This window comes from Dipteris shenzhenensis, chromosome 32, assembly GCF_047967505.1.
Source record: "Dipteris shenzhenensis isolate YYH24624 ecotype China chromosome 32, Dip_SZ_1.0, whole genome shotgun sequence".
NCBI lineage: Eukaryota > Viridiplantae > Streptophyta > Polypodiopsida > Gleicheniales > Dipteridaceae > Dipteris > Dipteris shenzhenensis.
The window spans coordinates 41022742-41042759 of NC_141627.1; the positions used below are offsets into that span (position 1 = coordinate 41022742).

Genomic DNA, 20018 nt, shown 5'->3' on the forward strand with positions numbered 1-20018 from the left:
GATGGCAGTACAGAGAAGGTCAACCAGTTGGTTGAAGACATGCTTCGGGCATATGTATCTAAGAGACAGTCTTCATGGAAAGATTATCTACCTATGATAGAATTTGCTTACAACAGTGCAAAGCATTCTAGTACTAGTTACAGTCCTTTTATGCTTATGTACGGGTTTCAACCTAAGTCACCAATTATGGTTGGATTAAAAGGGATTCAAAATGATGCTGCTAAGAACTTCTTGCAAGACATGCAGGAAATATTACAGTTTGCCAAGGAGTCTATTAGAAGTGCCCAAGATCGGGACAGATTTTATGCTAATAGACATCGTTCGCCTAGAGAGTTCTCTGAAGGAACGATGGTATATTTGCGAATTCCGAAGGAATCGAAGAGCCTAAGTACTGGTTTGGTTCCGAAATTATCCCCCAGATACTGTGGCCCATTCAAGGTAATTAAAAGAATTGGACCAGTTGCATATCAACTAGAATTGCCTCCTGATGTTAAAGTACATCCAGTCTTTCATGTCAGTAGACTGAAAGAAGTTTTGGGTGCGGATGATCAACTTGTTTCTCCTCATGAGATAATAGAAGTTACAGATTTGACTTTTATTCCTCACGAACTTGAGTGTATTCTTGAATTTCGTGAAAGACAGATTCGCAATCGTACTATCACGGAATACAAGATCAAGTGGAAGGATCGTGTTGAGGAGGATGCAACATGGGAGACATTACAAAACCTCCAAAGAACATTTCCGGGTTTCTTAGCGAACTCAGGAGTGAGTTCTTAGAGGAGGGGGAGTATGTCATGTGCACGGATTGGTATCTGACGTGTACTAGGTACACAGGACTAGCTCAGGTTAGCCTGGGGAGGCTTAGAGCTAGGCAGGCTTGATTCTCGGGTTGAGTGGCAAGGGTACGGACTATTTATAGGTCTTCGCTATTTTTGGCGCTCGGGGCCCGAGTCTATAAAAGGGGCCCAGGGGGTTCAGTTCTCAGTGTGCAGTTGGGAGCAAGTTTCATTCCCAGGTGTCAGGTCTGTTCCTGGATTGAGTCGCGGACGCGCGCCTGCATCTTAGCGTAGCCCAAGGCCCAGTGGCAGATCCAGGGCTTCACAGCGCCACCTGGTGGTATGGGACACCAAGCTGGTTTGGATCTGATTGGGAGTTCGTGCCAGTAGCTCAGCTCGTGGCTCGGAGGGGACATCTCCTGATTCGGGATCACATCCCGTAGATGTCATGGTTGGGTGGTGAGCAGCCTGCTCAGATCTGACGTGGTGTGTGGTTTGCTTGCAGATCAGGGGTTTCAGGAGTGCTGGGACGTGTCACTCACACAACAAAAGGACATTGCACAATGAATTGGCCTGGCTACTTCTTTAAAAAAATCTCACTCGTGATAAGCAGAAACACACCTGCAAATCATCACAAAATGCAGAAATGCCTTCCGCCAGAATCATATCTGAAAAAGGGTCTGCAGTGTACACACAAACCAGCAAAACAAAACTGTTAGGAGAAAACATAGAAAGTCCATGAAACTTTGACTAAAATCACCTGCCTAGATAATCTGATTTTAAAATCTTCATTTGCAAAACTGACAATCTGTCAGTTTTCATCATAGTCACACGTTTCAAGTATCTTTAATCACAGTATCCCAGTGTCATGAATAAGATGAGACAACTTCATCAATGTAAATTCAGAAGGAATCGTCATGACAGAGGCTCCAGTAAGAAATCAACATTCGTTTTTGGGATACGATGGCCTTGAGAATTACGTTCTTATGCTCAATATCTGTTCAATGAAGACAACAGAATCATAGTGCATTTCATCTGTTTCTAAAAGTCATCGTTGCAAAGGTATCCTTCTTATCAACATCATTATATCTTCGATGTATCTATATTTTGGACTTAATAACCAACCGTAGAATACAATTGATATTTGAGGAATCTTACATGCTTAATCTTTTGGGTTCAGGGATTGACGGAAAACATACTATTCAGAGAAACCACTCTAGGAATGGGGTCCTTAAACACGATATTTCAACAAGTCCAACTAATAAAATAATTCCCGGCACCCATTCAACATACAAGAGAAAAATGACCTTCTCACAGGGAACATTGGGTCTAGGGGATCACTGAGTGCGATTAGCCTGGGTGGACAAGGGCTGAGAAAATCACTTGAAGGGGGGGGCGGGGGCGGAGGGATAGAATTATGCATTGTAGTAGATGCAGCTTGGTGGATACCTAAAGGTTCCATGGGGCCTGCTTGGACAGAGGTAGGTTCCACATGTGCAAGACAAGCAAGCAACCCTTTGGAAAAGGGCCTGCTTGAAAGGCATAGACACCTACACCAATGACAATCTCGCCGAGATGAAACTAAGACACGAGAAGAGTTGTATGCAGAAGGTGTGTTATGCACACCAAGCATAGAAATGGCTGCTTTTAGGGATGGAATAGTGCTCACAAAACAAGAGGGGGGACTAGTCTATGAACAAATATTGAGACTGCATGATCACAGAGCAAACTTTATTTGTTAGATCGCTGCAAGTGAAATCCAAGTAGCGTGCTTTATGTTTGAAAGAGACAACGGTCTGTATGGATGAGGATATCGCCAAGATGCTACTGGAACACAAGATAAGATGTATGCAGAAGGTAACATTGTGCACATAGGGACTAGCAAATCTACAAGAATTTCAGCATGCAATCACATCAACTGATCTACACAAAATTTTGCAGGTTCTCTAGTGACAGACATCCCATCAAAAGTTATCAGCTAACTATGGGCATCTTTTATTCAACCCCTCAAAACCATTCTATGACAATATCCAAGGCCTCAGTGAGAGAATCAAGGCATGAGCTTGCATGATACAAGACAAAAGGGCTCTAGGAATGATGAGGAAAACCATTTTGTTTAAGGCGCTAATCCCCCTGATAATGGTCCCAAAGTAATGTCGTCACCATTTCTCATTCATATGTATTCCGAGGTTTTGGACACCTACTAATAGGTTTTGGATGTTCGTTGTAGCAGAGATCACAGTATTAGCATAGAGAGTGCAGAGCCAGACATGGAAAGGTGTGTGCTCCAAAGGTTGTGTGAATGAAGAGGTGTGTAACTCTTGTGTAGGGAGGAGAGGGTACATTACAACAGTAAAAATAGAAGCGTCCTCTTCATAAGTGTATGCCTATTTGGAAGAGTTGTAGCTCTTCGTTGTAGCTCTTGTGAAGGGTTGTGCCTCACGGGAGCTGTCCCATCGAAAAGGCATACCCTTCCACAAGTGTCCATTCATCCATCCATCCATAAGGATAAGGTTTTACAAAAGGAATATGCACAGATCGTGACACCGTCCTAACATGTATCATGAATCAAGTGTTAGTCATGAGCAGTCTGATCTTTGTATGGACCGACTAGGGTCCCATCGGGAGCCCTGATGTCTCTAGAGCATGTCTAAGATCAGCAGCTACGGTCCTCAATTTCTCTCCGTAGGGCATAGTCGAGGGCAGTGTGACTGCCAGTGATCGAGGAGCAGTTCATGAGCTTGTTGTTGAAAGAGAGACAACAAGGAAGAATAAATCGTCCTCAATGCGTAGCAATGATCAGGCATTTGTTGCCCATGACAAGGACAAGGGCAAATATACGGGTGCTTTTCAGTAAAAGGCTGCTTCAGGACATGAGTGACATAATGCAAAGGATGATGCAAGGCAGCCCAAGAGAAAGGAAATGCCACTACTGTAGAAAGCCGGGTCACCATATCAGTGCATCACACTGATTTAAGCCATGTGATCAACACCAAGGTTCAGTCTTGCCATTGTACCTTAAGAAGCTGGGCTTCCCAAGGAGAGAGAATTTGGTAGGTAGTCGAACCGTCTCTAACAAATCTGGTACCTATGGTCTAAGCAGAGAAATCAGCAGATAACGATCCCATTCTTCTTTAGCCTCACATTCTCTTTGGCTTCTTGAGCCCCACGTTCGACAGTTGTGCTGGTGGGATTGATGCTAAAGATTCTGGCTGAAGATAAATTTGGGCTAACTGCGATGCTCATCGGATACTTACAAGAGTCGTTACAAGCTGTAAGCTCTCTCTCTCTCTCTCTCTCTCTCTTCGCCGCCCCCTCAGCTCTACTCACCAATCTTCAGACCACCCCGCCTCACCCCTCAGCTCACCCCTCAGCCTACCCCGCCTCACCCCTCGGCCTACCTGCCACCATCTGCTGCGCCCTGCAGCTCCCGCCCCCAACAGCTCCCCCTCCTCCCACATTCCGGCTGCTCCCACCTCTCCAGCTGGTTTCACCCCCCTCCCCAGCCTGTCGTGGCACCATGATGCCAGCCACAGGGGGCTTTTGCCTCCGCCTTCAGCCCTTGGGGGTACACCCCCCCGCGCAGATCACGGGGCCTCTCTAGGCCCTGACTACAGCCCACGGGGGTATTTCAGGGCCCCGGCCCTAGCCTTCCAATAGGCAGGCTGCCTCAAAGGCCTAGTGCCTACCAGCCTCCAGCTATCAACATCAGAAAGGACCTGGAAATCAACCACCAAGAAGGACATCAGCAAGGGAGCACAAAAAAGCAGCATATTCAAAAATTCCAAAATTCAAATTTTGAATTTCTGAATTTTTTTGAATTCCAGAAAGAGCGGCAAAAGCAGAACATGAGGTAAATTTTCAGATTTTCGAAGGTTTCTATTTGAAAATCAGAGGGATTATTCAGTTATTCTAGCACACGATCCAAGGGAGAAAAAATGCAGAACCATATGTCCACCATGGACTGCTCACCTGACAGAAAAACGAGGGGAGAAAAGGAGAGAAAATTTAGTGTCATTTGGGCCAGTGCCCAGCAGATAGGTGACCAGCAGGTCAAAACTTGCATAAATACCATGAGGGATATTTCCAAGATGCATGATGGTGACATTGAAAACCTACAGAAGTCTGAAGATGCTTGGGGGTAGCAAGGATGGACTTTAATGCTATAATACAGGACATACGTACCTCCCTGGAAGAGAAAATGAACAAATGGAAGTCAGATATGCATACAAATGGGAATCCAGATTGGTAAGGTACGTGAGGAGATGACCCGCATGGTTGATGCCAAGACTAACCATCACACACTGATGATCAAAGTGCTAGAAATGCAGGTGGCCAAGCTCAAGGAAGAGAATGAAATGTTGAAAGCACGCAACCCACTTGAAGAGGGGGAAATCCAACCACCTCTTAAGGAGGAGTTGAACATGCTGAAAACAGAAAATGAAAGCCCAAAGAAGAGATGGCTGCCCTACAAATGACAATACAAGGGAAGCATGAGGAGTTCTCCAAGCAGATAGAGAAGGGGCAGGCTGAAATGAAAGAATGGAGCTCCAACAAAGAAAGTTTATTTCTGATGCCTTAGAAGAAAAAAAGAGAAGAAAAGTCAACCACTAAATGTCCTCATTAGAGGCTTGTACACCCATTTAGTCCCGATGACTTTCCGCTTGGTTCGTTTGGGCACTAATCCCACGTGTCATTTTTCAAAATGGCATCCATCTCTGCTTGCATGGCTTCCTGCCATTCTGGTATACCCTTTGCTTCCTGGAAGGAACAGGGTTCCACAAGCTGAGCTACCAAAGCAAAGTTTACGGAGGGAGTCTTCATGTTTCATTGAGACCGCCGCGCTCCAAAACTGCTCTCGGGAATGTCCGTGACCCGTGAGTCTGCTAATGTCTTCAAATACCATTGAGGTAGCTTCTTCTCTGTTGGAGGTGCTTTTGATGGAGTTGACTTGGGAGCTGGCTCTGGAATGGCATGCTCCTCCTCCTCCTCATCCTCAGGGTCTTCAGTCGGCTCCACCTCTCGGATGGTGACCTTGGGTGGGGGTAATCCCGGAAGTTCTGGAACCTCTTCTGCAAGTTGTGCCTCAGTCTCCTCAAAGGTCACATCCCTACTGATAAGGATCTTCTTCTTTTCCGGGTCGAATAGGTGTTAGGCCTTGGACTCTTCAATGTATCCCACAAAGATTCGGTACATACAGTACACCGGAAATCAACTCCTCGTTTCCTGCAGTCGTGATGAATGGAATACTTACCGACACCGTTCACAGGGCATGACCGGTTATCCCCAACAGTGACCTTGGAATCGGGATGCGTACCTTCCATGGTTTTGAACCACTCCTTGTTGGACGTGTGCTATAAAGCTCCACTGTCCACATACCAACCTTCCTCTCCTTCACTGACTGCATAAGCGGAGCAATACTTAGTGATGATGAAGAGAGCGTCGGTCGTGACGTTTACCGATTCGGTCTTTGGCTCCTCTGTCACGAGGACGTGAAAAGTGATGTAAAGTATCTTCGTGACTCAACCTACGCTTAACCCAAGGTTAACCATGGTTAAGTGTTGTAATGGTTTGGCCGTGAGGGACTGGCTAGAGGAAGTGCACACTTCTTGGAAGTTACTAAGGGCAAAGTCTAGGTGCACCACTAGGTCCCAGGGACAAGGCAAAGGCTTTAAAAGAGGGGTCTAAAAGTTGGGCCCAAGGACAACCAACGTTGTCCTTGGTATGGGGGTTAGGACTTTAATAAAGGGGCAAATGGCAAGGAGGAGATGCCATTTGTCATGCATGTGTATGCATGCCCTTCCCGCACCTTCCATCTCTCTCCCTTCACTCTCCCAGAGGTGTTAGACATTTTCAGCTGTTCTTGTGCAGTTTTTGAGCTGTTTGAGCTGTTTCAAGCCTGTTTTCAACTGTTTTAAGCTGTTTCAACTCTGTTTTGACTGTTCCAAGGCTAGTACGCACTTCCAAGAAGTGCTAGAAGTCATTTCTGAACTTTCTAAAAATTTCCATACGGGCTGTGTGGACGTCCGTACAGACGTGTTTAGCTGCCTCCAGCAGGTGCCTGGGGTTGTCTTTTGTTGTGCTGGACCTTTGTGCACATGTTTTTGGCTACGTGGTGGCCTCTGGAGCTGTTTTGGAGCTGTTTTGGATCAATGCAGGGTGCAGGAGGAACTTTCCCTGCTGCTTCTGGCACCTTCTCTTAGGAGGACTCAGGCACAGATCTCGAGGCAATCATTTCCGGGCAAATCTGTGAACCATCTTTCCTCTACAGCTCTTTCTTGTTCACCCTCCGCTCTCTACCTTCATTTCTCTCTTCTCCTGATTGCTGGAAGACACCTGCATCCTACGGGGAGCCTGGACAGAGGATAGGTGCGAGGAAGGAGCTCGCCCCTCTGCCACAGATAGCGGGAGTTGGTTCCAAGTTCGGTTTTTCCTTGTTCTTTCGTGCTTTGCAGCTTTTTGCAGTGCATGCGTGTTGTGTGCAGTCCTTTCAGGACTCCAACAGGCTCTAGGAAGCGCCCAAAGGCAAGGGTGATCCTATGGAAGGCCTAATGCACGCTTGCCTGTGCAAGGCTGTAAGTGCAGGTGATGGAGAATAAGGGAGGAATGGAGCCCCTTTTATAGGAGGGCATGAAGCCCTGAAAGTTGACTGACCAGGCCAGTCTGCTACAGCCGACTGGACCAACCCTTAGTGTCCTTTTTGGGGCTGAACCTGGGCCGACCAGACCTGGCTGCTCTAGCCTATAAGTAGGCCCTCTCTGGTGTCCTTTTGCTACTGCTGGCTGGACCTGGTACTGCTCCATGTGCCCCCGTTCCATGCTGGCGTAGTCCTCCATGCAGCTAGGTAGCCCCTTTCCCCCTACAGTCTCCTGCCCCATTGTCCCCTCAAAACGGGGGCTCACACATGGGGCAGAGACTTTTGTAACACCCTGATCCTCTTTGACCGTACCCTCGACCCAGTATATGAGTCACTTAGCCAGAGAGCTGCTGACCCTATTGGGAGATGATATAGACCTCGCCCACGCCTCGGACACCACACCCTTGCCTCAGTACTAGAGGACGCCACCACCAGATCCTTCCCTACGACCCGATCCACACGGGCCCGAGATGGGAAGATTCCTCAAAATCCGTTGTTTGACAATGAATGCAGAGAGACACAAGCCCACCTCACGAGAGCACGTGATGGATGAGATCATCATATCATTTCAAGGAGACCCAAACACCAGATGGGGGCTCCTTTCAGAGGGGAAGCCACCCATTCCCATCACTAATCCAAGAGTATGGCACACTTATGCATGCGCCTTATATGATGTTCGAATGCAAGGCACCACCAGACATGTCCTCTATGGCTAGGCCCACTACCTGTCATTTGTTCACCACATAGAATGTATGGGCTGCAGTCCACCCGCTACACAATCGAAAAGCCCAGGATCATGAGGGCTTACGGACTGAGCATTTCGCACATGGGCAGGAGGTCTTAGCCCCGGTTCTAACACAGATGTTCAACCATGCTGTATGCCACAGCTTCCACCAGCTTGGAGCACCACCACTATTATATCGATACACAAAGCAAGAGACCCCATGGACACTGGGAACTACCGCACCCTCATGATTGGCCACACAATGGCCAAGATTTATGGATCAGTACTAGAGAGGGAGGTAGACAGTCATACAGAGGCACGAGGGTAGCGGGCACTAGGACAGGCAGGATTCATGAGGCAACACTCTACTCTAGATCACATCTTCACTCTGAGGGCTATCATTGAGGTGGCGAGGTCTAGACACCAAAAAGTCTACACATGCTTCATAGACTTCAGGAAGGCCTTCGACACAGTCCCACGATCTCGCATGGTTAGGAGACTACAGGAGATGCAGATTCCAGAGATGCTCATCTGGGGTGTGATGAGCCTATATGAGTCAGTCAAAGGCAGAGTTCGTGCCCCAGGTGGTCTACCGGATTGGGTCGAGAGCACGATCAAGGTGAAGCAGGGTTGCCCACTCTCACCGACTCTCTTCGGACTTTACGTCAATAAGATCACACCCTTCATAGACCACCTAGAAGATGAGGGATCATTATTGGCCGACCTCATGATACAGATATTGCTATAGGCTAATGACATAGTCCTTATATCATCTTCAATGGAAGGGCTGCAGTGACATCTAGAGGCCCTAGAGGTGTTCTACAGAGAGACACCTGACAATCAACCTTGGAAAGACCAAGGTTATGGTCTTCAACACCTCACGCACGGTTGCCCACCGACTTAGCTTCACTTATCGTAGTGAGCCAATGGAGATAGTACAGTCCTACACATATTTGGAAGTAGTCTTCATAGGACCCATTTTCACAATCACCCATGCAACCCAAGCATGACTCACACGGGGACAGAGTGCTTTGGCTCGGCTAGAGCGACAGTGCTTTCAGGCACATTTCCAAGATCCACCAACGAAGGGCTGGCTTTTCAATACGCTAGTGCGTCCGACTACCATGTACGCTACACCCTTTGGGGATGCAATCTCCCGAAGACAAAGTGGAGGAGATTTGAGCGGCTACAAGTTATTATGGGGTCCAAGATGATTCAGCGTAAGCCCTCAGTCTAGTATAGGCACAGTTCGCCATGACACCTCTCCAAATTGATTCCATCTTTCAGAAAGTGACATTCATCCATAGAGTTTGGGACTTACCTCACTGGAGACTTCCGAGGCTAGCCCTGGAGTCATCCAAACAACTAGCAGACGGTGGGGCAGACACATGGTATGCACGTATATCTGCATGGCTTCCACGTGGACAGACTTCCTTTCAGTACAGCATGGACGCGCCTCCTGAGTCGATCCATGAGATGAGATCAACTGTATCATACAGTTAGATCTACTCCAACTCCATACATCTCAGACTTGGGGAGGGGACCAAGAGCTCCCCACCAAGATCCAGTTCTACCACGACCACTTCCTGAGAGTATCGAAGGAGGGATTCATCATCAGACCCCAGTACCTCAAGGACAAAGGAGTCTCACATGCACTGAGGATTGCCATTGGACAAATGCGGGTTTCGTCCCATCAGCTGAGGATCGATGTGGGGAGAGCCAGAGAGCAAAGGATCTGTATGCTATGTACATTGCCAAAAGAGAGTATTTTCATATTATAATATTGCCAAAAGGCTGAGTTACAACTATTTGCCAAAAGGCTGAAAAAACAACCGTTCGCCCAAATGCTGAAAGAATTACTGGTGAACGACTGCTCCTTCCTATAGGAGGAAGATGGAGAGAGGCAGAACTGCACCTCTGCTCTCTCTTCCCTATGCTGGAGGGCAAGGCACTGGCTGCTAGCATGGGGCTGGACTGCTGGCTGGCTGAGGGTTGAACTGTTGTAGAGGCTGGTCCCAAATGAGGGGTTCGGGGTCTTTTATAGGCTGAGAACCACTGTAGGTCGGACTGGTCGTCGCTGATCGGACCGTTGACCAAGACAGGCCAAATAGTTGACACATTCACTTTTAGGACAAAAGCCCAAAAAGTCAATGCGTTGACCTAGTGACCTGTGTTATTTGACCTGGTTTTTCATCTGCTGACTTCCGTAATGCTTGACTGCTGCTGTACTACCTGCTGCACCTGTGGACTGCAGTGCTGCAGAACAGTCAGCAAATGCAGCCATGCCAGGAAACGTGGATGCCCATGACATCCCAAACTTCATCCCTAAAAATTTGGCAAATAGTATTTATCCATGTTTGAACTTTGACCCTGGTAAACAACAGCCAAGGACAGTGTAGCTGCTGTCACTCAAAATGGAGAATTTACCCTATAAAGATTGACGTCCGCATAAAAAAGGATATCTGTTCTTTTATTTGACTGTCAAGGAGGTACAAAACAAGGACACTCATTCATTGAAATCACCGCAGTATTCATGCCTTCTACAATACAATATGTTTGATGTGAATTTGGAACTACATACAAGCAACACCGGCTGAAACAAAGACACAAGTTAATTGAAACTTGAACAATGCCACTAAACAAATATATACCTTCTCAAGACTAGAATATATCCACTCTTACAAATTACAATTTTTATACACACTAAAGAACAAAGAAAAGAAGGGAGTTGTAAGTGGCTTTAAATAAAATAATGAGTAAATGATGAAAAGTTTTAAAACTTAGTAGGCAAAGCTATGCTTATGTTCTCATCATCAGTACCCACGCATAAGCTACCATCTGGATATTGAAAGATTCCACTGAACGCAATCCACCACTCAAAAAAAAGAACGCACTCCACCCCTCAAAAAAAGAACAATAACAAACACAGAAACATGAAGATTCCAGCCATAGAGAGTCGGTATTGACCTTTGTAACGCTGATATAGCTCTTCGAGGTGGTGGGAATCAGTTGATGGTCTGAATGGTGGCTGGCTGTAGAAATATTCAAAAGCTCCTTCGAGATTCCAATCACTAGCTTTTAGTGCCTGCATAGCAGCCTTCTCACTGTAGACACAAAGCAGCTTCATTTAATTTTTACACTCAAATTGGCATGAACATACCACCTTTCATTGCAAAAACAAAACACGCACATCTCACTTTCAGAAGACATACAGTTGAAAACATTTAACTACTAGCTTTCTTGATAGATATATAACTTTCTTGGAAAGTGGATAGTCGACAAAACAGAAGCCAACAAAAAAAATGGCCCCAAGCTGAACTAAGACTATGAAAGTTTGTAAGCAAGCAAGCCTCAAAAAGGCCTTCATAAAAGCTCATCCACAAATATATATCTAGATGAATCCAGGAACATGCCCAAACTCATCCTCTTTAAAACACAACACATATTGCAGTTTCAATGTCATGATACACTCATAAGCTTGAAAACCATAAACTCCATCATGCATAGCGGGGACTAGCTACTATAACATCCCCACCGACATCATCAGCACCCAGCGGTGGATGTAGATATTGTATAAACATATTCTCTCACACATACAAATCCACACACCCACACATACTTGAGCATCCATTTATACAAAGGTCTTCAATACTGAGTTTCTGTCGGCACTCTGGAGGTGAGCAGACATGGCAAGAAATACATCTTACTAAAATATCAGCACCCAAATGTAGGTGGAGAAAATCCATAAGCTTTTAATGTTCTCATTCACTGAACACATGCACTCAGTTTCTGCCAGCCTGCAAAGTCCAGAAAAACAGGGGCGACAGCCAAGACACTCACACAATAGATATGAATTGAATAATACATTCCCTTCAAAGCTCATTGATCGCAATCACATTGTGGAGAAATGTTTCCACAACTTTAGCCTGTTTACCAACAAAAACTTCCTTAAAAACACTTCTGGAAGCTAGGGCCAATTGACAATAGCCCAGAGCAGCAGGTGCAACCTGGATGAAATTTGCAAGGGAGACTTGCGAATCCACTCGAGCCACATGCATATAAATATATCTATTTTGATGAACACAGACACCACTTTCCTGGTTTCCTATTGCCTTTTAGGAAAACGAGGGAAAACACCAATATGATAAATGTCCCATCACATCCAGTCCAACTTTAATATCATCTATAATGCAGTGACAATGGCACCTTGTAAATTTGTGGGCCTAGTAAAGGAGGCTAGAAGCAGTAGAAATGAGTAGGAATTTTGCTGGAAGTTTGCATAGAAAACCTAAGCCTAGCCATAAGCTAGCATCATCCTAGAACAGGATACCGCATACTGGGACATGTAAGTGAATGATCACAAGCCTACTTGAGAGAATGCCTGTCCGGCATGGGGGGGGAAGAGGTGGCAACCAACCTTGGATTCAAGAGTCTTCTCCCAAGTTGGGGAGAAGGACAATAGGATAGAACTACTTGCACCAGGTCTGAGATGAGATTCATGGAGGCTGCACACGGGACTGTCTCCAGGAATATACGATGAACCGTAGTTTCAGACACTGACATAAGAGTAATTCCAACCTTTCCATTGTGAGTGTGGAGCGAATAAGAAGAGCCCTAATTCCAAAAGAAAGCTGTTGGAAGATTACAATTCAAATATCTTCGAGAGCAACTGATCAAAGAAGTCTACAAACAAAGGTTTGTCAAGACTCAAGTCAGGCTTGTACATCCCTTGGTCACACTAGCACATTTTAGGAAACCCATATTTATATGGCAAATAGTTGGAACGGATGGGTGTGGTCATTTAACCAAACGCAACTGCCTCACGTGGCAATGCTGCTACTTTTCAGGCAGCTTGTCAGCCAACTATTGGCCAGCCACTATTGGACAATGTGCAACCATCCAGGATCATGCTGATCTTGGGCCATAGATAGGCCCCTAACACTTGACAATGCCAAGGATTGCTTGGCATACAAGCCATGTCCATGTATTTAGACATGGATGGCTGAATGACTGTTACATCAGCCGTAATCCCAGTATTGTCTAGTGTGGTTACGGTGAAGCGGGAAACTAGGGGGCTCGACAGTGCTGGCATCAATATGGAGTGTAATATTAAGGTCTAAAGGGCACTAAGGTTCTTAGGTTAACCTTTAATCACTTCAGCACTTATTTACAGCTCACAAAGCATATATCACAACCATTAACCATTGCATGATCACCATTTGGCATTTACCCATTTGTTCACAAACAAAACCACTGAAAAAGGGATGGAGGCTAGAATGCCCCTGCTCAACAAACATAGACAAGTGCACCCGATTGGCCCCAAACACCGTGGCGCCCCTTTTGGTATTTCTTTATATTTCACAATGAAATGATTACAAGTTGCATCTGGGAGACCTTCCCTGCAACTGAGCACGCAGCCCCAATTCACTAAGCCTCCGCAAGGCTTTCAAGCATAGAACACCATCACATAAGTGCACTTAACCCATAGGCTCAACCCAAAGGCATTCTCTTTTTTGAGTCAGGAAGAATTCCACTGAAGAATGCGAAAAGAAGCACTTCTGTTGCGAAGAAATGGGAGTTCTTGGGCTCAAAAGAAGCGTGCTTCAGAGAGGAATGCATTGAGAAGGTTTTGGAGAAGTTTCATCGCCGGAAAGTCCTCCAAAACTGAGAAAAACCAGTCAACCAGCGCGTGGGACCACTCAAAATTCAACAGAAAGCTGTAGCTTTGACATATTGATCTTTCATCACATCTAACACATTGTTGTAAGCAATGCTCACTGCTGAAACACTGGGTTTCTTGGAGACTGCTTCAGGCTGTGGTTTACTGAAAAGTGCATCAGCCACAACATTTTTGTTACCCGGCACATGTACAATTTGAAAATGAAACATTGAGAGGAAGTTAGCCCATCTCCATGTGGTCAAAGCACGTATCACTGCTAACATTTCCTTCTCGTATGTCTGCAGGTACAATTCAGCATCTTTGAGAACTCTACTCTCATATGCAACCACTCTGCCATCCTACATCAAAGTGCCTCCTATGCTGTTCCCACATGCATCACAAGTTACAGCAAAGGGTTTTGCAAGACCTGGCAAGATAATAACGGGTTCAGAACACAACTTTTGCTTCAGCTCTTCAAAAGCTGCATTTTCCTTTGGTCCCCACCGAAACGGTGCAGCTTTCTTTTGTAAAGCATGCAAGGGAGAAGCAATTTCTGCAACGTACTTTATAAACCTCCGATAGTATGAACACAACCCAAGAAAGCTTCTGACTTCATGCAGATTTTTCAAAATTGACCAACTCCTTATGGCCTCAACTTTTGCAGGATCCATCTTGACTCCATCCTTTGACACTATATGACCGAGAAAATCAATCTAATGCATAAAGAACTCACTTTGCTTGGTGTTTATTAATAGCTTGTGTCTTTTCAACTCTTGAAACACAATAGTGAGATGTTTCCTGTGCTCCTGCTCATTTTTAGAGAACACAATGATGTCATCGAAGAAAGTGCCCACAAACTTTTTGTGTGCTCTAAAAATTATGTCCATCATTCTATTGAAAGTGACAGGTGCATTAGTTAAACCAAAAGGCATCACAAGGATCTCATATAAGCCAAATGCAGTGCGGAAGGCAGTATTATAGACATCTTCATGCCGTATCCTTATCTGATGGTATCCACTTTTAAGGTCAATACGACTGAACATTGAGGAACCTTCCAACCGATCCAATATATCATCAATGCGTGGAATTGGAAAACGGTTCTTAAGTGTGACTTTATTCAAAGCCCTATAATCAATACACATTCTCCAACTTCCATCCTTCTTTTGCACAAGCAACACAGGGGAACAGTAAGGAGAATTACTTGGCTGTATTAATTCCTTTTCCAAGAGTTCCTTCACTTGTGACATTATCTCTTCCTATTGTGCCTTACTGACACGATAGGGAGGTATATTAGGTGGTGAGCTTCCTGGAATTATATCAATTTGATGATCCTCGGGCCTCTTGGGAGGTAATTCTTGAGGAAGTGCATCTGAGAAACAATCCTGAAAATCTGAAATAAAAACAGCCCTTTCTCTATCTAAAGCAAAAAGAGTAGAGCCTTCCTGAACTGGTTGGCTGTCCTCTTTGACAAAAATCAAGTACGCTGAAATATGACACTTTATTACATTGGAAATACCAGAAGCTGAAACTACAGGGATGGACTCCCCTTTCAACTTTACATCAAGTACATGATTTTTGCCTCTATGAGTTAAAGAAATCTTCTTGTTTCTCATCTGCACATCAACCCCCACCCTGTACATCCAAGGCATCCCAAGCAAAGCATCACACTCTGGCAAAGGCATAATGTCGAAGTCCTCTGCATCCTGATATCCCTAGATATGCATCCTCAACTTGCCAATGATAGGAGTGACAGGTGTGTTGAGTTCAGGGTTGGCCATATCACACATGCCGGATGGCCCCATTTCCTCAGGCTTGATGCCAAGCCTTCCTGCCATATCAGGAGTTATAAAATTCGCCTTTGGCCTAGAATTAAAGAAAAACAAACAATTCTGATTTCTGATTTTTCCCCATGCTCTACACATCTTTGTCTTTTTCGTTTCTTCTTCATCATGTGCATGTGGCAAACTCCCAATCACATCTGGAAGAAGTCCTGCGGAAGGTTTAGGCCTTTTGCCCTTCCGATCAACCTGTTTATCACCATTCTTATCATCATCTGACCTGTCTCTTTTCTTGAATGGGCAATCATAAGAGCGGTGTCCTTTGCATATAAAACATTTGTTTTGCTCCATGAGTGACTTTTTCTCTTCATCAGATAACTTGGTACAGGGCTGTTTATTAGGCTGTCCACGCCTTTGACCAGCTTTGAATTGGGCTTTTCCTCCAACGGTCGTTTGCCATAATTTTTATTTTCAGATTTGATGTCCTTATCCTGGTGTTTGGCAGCCCGTTTGTTGTCTTCTTTCTTGCTGTCCATAAAGCCCAAATTCTTCTCCTGCATCCATGCATATGCTGTCCTTGCATTCTCAATTAATTGAGTCATAGAACCCACCTTGGTTTTGATGCAATAATCACGTAGCTCACTAGGCAATCCACAACAGTACCTCTCTATTTGCTCTTTCAAAGAAACATGCCTGTAAGAGCTCAATGGCAGCAAAACATCCCAAAACCTCTGGGTGTAATCATCAAGATTCTTGCAAAGTTTGTATTACAAGTCATGCAGGTGTGAAAGTACTTCAACTTCAAAAGTTGGAGTAAGCCAAGTAGAAGAGAACACTTGCTTAAATTCCAGACAAGTAGCAGGTGCATCTCCATGAAGCATAAGGTCGGTGTACCACTTAAGTGCATTGCCTTTCAAAAATGTGGCGACCTTCCTCATCTTGGATGCTTCTGTAAACAAACCCCCAAGAAATGCAGCATCAAACTGTTGAAGGAATGTGAGGGCTTTGTACCTGCCCTGTACTCCATTATATGTATCAAACTTGACATGAGAACCACCATCCTTAAATTCTTTATATACATTTGATATTGGCTGTCCCAAAGATGGCTGTATATTTGCAGCATTCCCTTCACTAGGGAGAGCCATGCTTGGCTGAACATTAGGCATGGGAGCATATGCTGTGGCTTGCATGCCTAGCTGCATTCCCACATTGTCATACATGGGTTGCTTTCTATGCCCAATTGGCTGTGGAATCAACATAGCATCAAAGATAGAATCTGTACCAAAATATTTAGGTTGCTGCCTCAAATATGGCTGAGGTGGTTGAGCCACATTTATGGACTGCACGTTATTATTTTGAGGAGGAGAAGTACCCAAACCAAGGCCTTGTGCTGGCTGCTCATACTATTGCACTGGCTGTACTTTTTGTACCTCTTTCTCAAGTGCTGTTTTGGGTGATCCCTCTCTCTTGGAAGTCACTTTTTGAGTCATTTTTTATGGCTGTCCCTCATGGGAAACTGATGCATGAGTGTGCGGTCCGCCATGAGAAGCCGATGCATGTGTGTACTCACTCTTTCCGTGCTTGTGCTTTGTTGATCTCTTCTTCTTCTTGGCATTTGTTTGCACAATCTAAGCCAAATTTTGAGCCACCTGAGTCAAAGCAATCACTGCACTTGCAAGCTGTGCATTCAACATAGTAGCATCATCTGACTCACTGCTAGAACTAGTATCACCGTTGAGCTCAGTTGTAGCTTCATGTGTGGCCTGCTCAAAAGGGATTTGTTGTGCTCTCTGCAGCTGTACACTAGCTGGATCATTAAGGCTTTCCTGCCTTCTCCTTTGAGGAGTTGTGGAGCTCTCTTGCTCATGGGTACTCACCATGTTTATGGTTGTAATATTCAGCTGTCAAAAAGCGCAGCAAAGATATCCTTCCACCAAACTACCGAGGCCCACCTCTTGAGAAAGAGTGTGTGATATCCCGCAATGAAACCGGCCTCTAATCACTCAGAGGGCAGTGGAACTAACCCTTTAATCACTTCAGCACTTATTTACAGCTCACAAAGCATATATCACAACCATTAACCATTGCATGATCACCATTTGGCATTTACCCATTTGTTCACAAACAAAACCACTGAAAAAGGGATGGAGGCTAGAATGCCCCTGCTCAACAAACATAGACAAGTGCACCCGATTGGCCCCAAACACCGTGGCGCCCCTTTTGGTATTTCTTTATATTTCACAGTGAAATGATTACAAGTTGCATCTGGGAGACCTTCCCTGCAACTGAGCACGCAGCCCCAATTCACTAAGCCTTCGCAAGGCTTTCAAGCATAGAACACCATCACATAAGTGCACTTAACCCATAGGCTCAACCCAAAGGCATTCTCTTTTCCAAGTGCAATTCCATTGGCTGTCCAGATGCAATCACACTACACCCCAGCTGCACTCTCTTTGAGTGGTTTCCAGATGGCATTCCCAAAGCTTTTCAAAGCTCCAAAATAAAATCAGCAAAGTACCCAACCAAAGAATGACTCATGTAGCACTACCTGGGCACCTGTGAGCCAAGAAAGAGGCGGCACACGAGGCAAACCAATATATGGCAAAAAGAAATTGCAGCAACAAAATCACAACTCACCAAGCCCTGAAAACTCGAACCAAGTCCTCAATCGCCAAGAGGACATAGTAGCCAATGCCCAATTGCATTCTTAGCCAAAGAGGAGTGCCAAGGCGTAAAGAAAGAGCATTTACAAGAGCCGACCAGCAAGAATTCCACTGAAGAATGCGAAAAGAAGCACTTCTGTCACGAAGAAATGGGAGTTCTTGGGCTCAAAAGAAGCGTGCTTCAGAGAGGAATGCATTGAGAAGGTTTTGGAGAAGTTTCATCGCCGGAAAGTCCTCCAAAACTGAGAAAAACCAGTCAACCAACGCGTGGGACCACTCGAAATTCAACAGAAAGCTGTAGCTTTGCAAGAGAAGAGGCCCAGGAGGCGGTAGAAGCAAAAAGGTCTAGAAAAAGCCACTTTTGCAAATTCAACCAGCAAAAGAAGTGCTCAGCTCTACCCGTTCTACCAAACGCACGGAGGGAAAAGCGTATCACTACGAAGGGGAGGCAGAGGGGAAGCCATCGGGCCAAACGGAAGTCGAGGAATCCAAACGGGTGAGGAGTTATGAAGAAAAAAGGAATTCAGCTGAAGGAGGCTGAAAAACCAGTCCAAAATCTCAACAAAGGGAGAAGATGAGAGAGAAAACCACACATGTGAAGTTTAGAAGGCCCAGGAAGATCCAGGAATGGCAAAGGAGCATGTAGAAGGCACTAGAGCCACCTGGAACTCTAGGGGAGCCACTGAAGGTACATGGCCCTCTAGGAGGCCCATTAAAAATGCCACATCATCATTTCCCAACAACCACTCTTTTAATTCCTTGGAATGCCTTTGGGCCTAGGGATTAATTACGCTTATGTGCTAGGCACCATGCCGCGTTTAATTACACATTATTAAGCCCACGCTTGGACTTTTAAAACCAAAGTTGTCATGGTCTTGTAGTACATTAAAGTACTTAGAATTCCACACCCCCGTGGCATTCTTTATGGACATGTGGCACTCAATTGGGCTCCAAGTGGAAAGCATTGGGTTTAGGGGAGATTCTAGAGGGAGGCTCCAGAAAAGGAAGAAAAAGGAGGGAACTCGGAGAGTTCACGTACACAGAAAGAGGAGAGCACTCTGGAATCATGGCTAGGTGGAAGAAACTTTGATGAGCCCTCTTTGTGGTGATGTTACATTGGTATCAGAGCTTCCGTTGCTGTCCTTTCGTTGAAGTTCGTCTCTGCGCGGCTATTCTCTTACAAGGCTTACATAGTTATGCAAGTGCGGGCGGCTAGTAGCATGGAATTAATGCTTCACGACATTTGCATTCCGTTCAACCATTTCTGGATTGCACGAGCACTTAATGGACGCAATAGCGGTTGAATCCACTAAAAGAGTGCAGGTGCGTGGGTCGTCAGCTATTTGATCACACGAAGCATGGGAGCTGAATTTGCTTTCGAGATATGCTGGGCACCAGGCAATAGCAGGCTATTGTAAAGAGCAAAATGTGAGAGAACTCAAGCATCCGAGCAGAGCCAAAGATTGCCATAGTCTACGGCGCATGATGATACTAGCTCAAGATATTTTCGGACATGCATCGTTTCTATTGCGGGGTGCCGGGGTCGTGTGAGACTACAACTGTCAGGAAGTCTCAGGCTGTCAGCTCTGCTGCAGCGGCGCAGCCTAGTAGCCTACTACAAGGGCTCGTTACGTCAAGCTACAGATTCAAGAAGACGGTCAAGCAAAGCAGTAATTCGATCCAACGCCCCACCTTTGGAGGAGAGACTAACGTCCGACTGAGAGACGAAGCTTCTTATATGTGAACCAGCCCGCAAATCGTTGCGCAGTTGTTCATAAGAC

At 45.4% G+C, this 20018-nt stretch overlaps 1 protein-coding gene across 4 annotated transcripts in view; it reads right to left on the reverse strand.

Moving 5' to 3' along the window:
- The window catches only part of LOC147880760 (defective in cullin neddylation protein), a 122633-nt gene that overhangs the window by 89013 nt on the left and 13602 nt on the right, over window positions 1–20018 (reverse strand). For all 4 annotated transcript variants that reach the window (XM_087371201.1, XM_087371202.1, XM_087371203.1 and 1 more), the window contains exons 3-4: window positions 11105–11241; window positions 1398–1456 (exon numbers count right to left, since the gene is read on the reverse strand). In XM_087371201.1, coding sequence (XP_087227327.1) covers window positions 1398–1456; window positions 11105–11241 — 196 coding nt within the window. The remainder of the gene's footprint in view (window positions 1–1397; window positions 1457–11104; window positions 11242–20018) is intronic.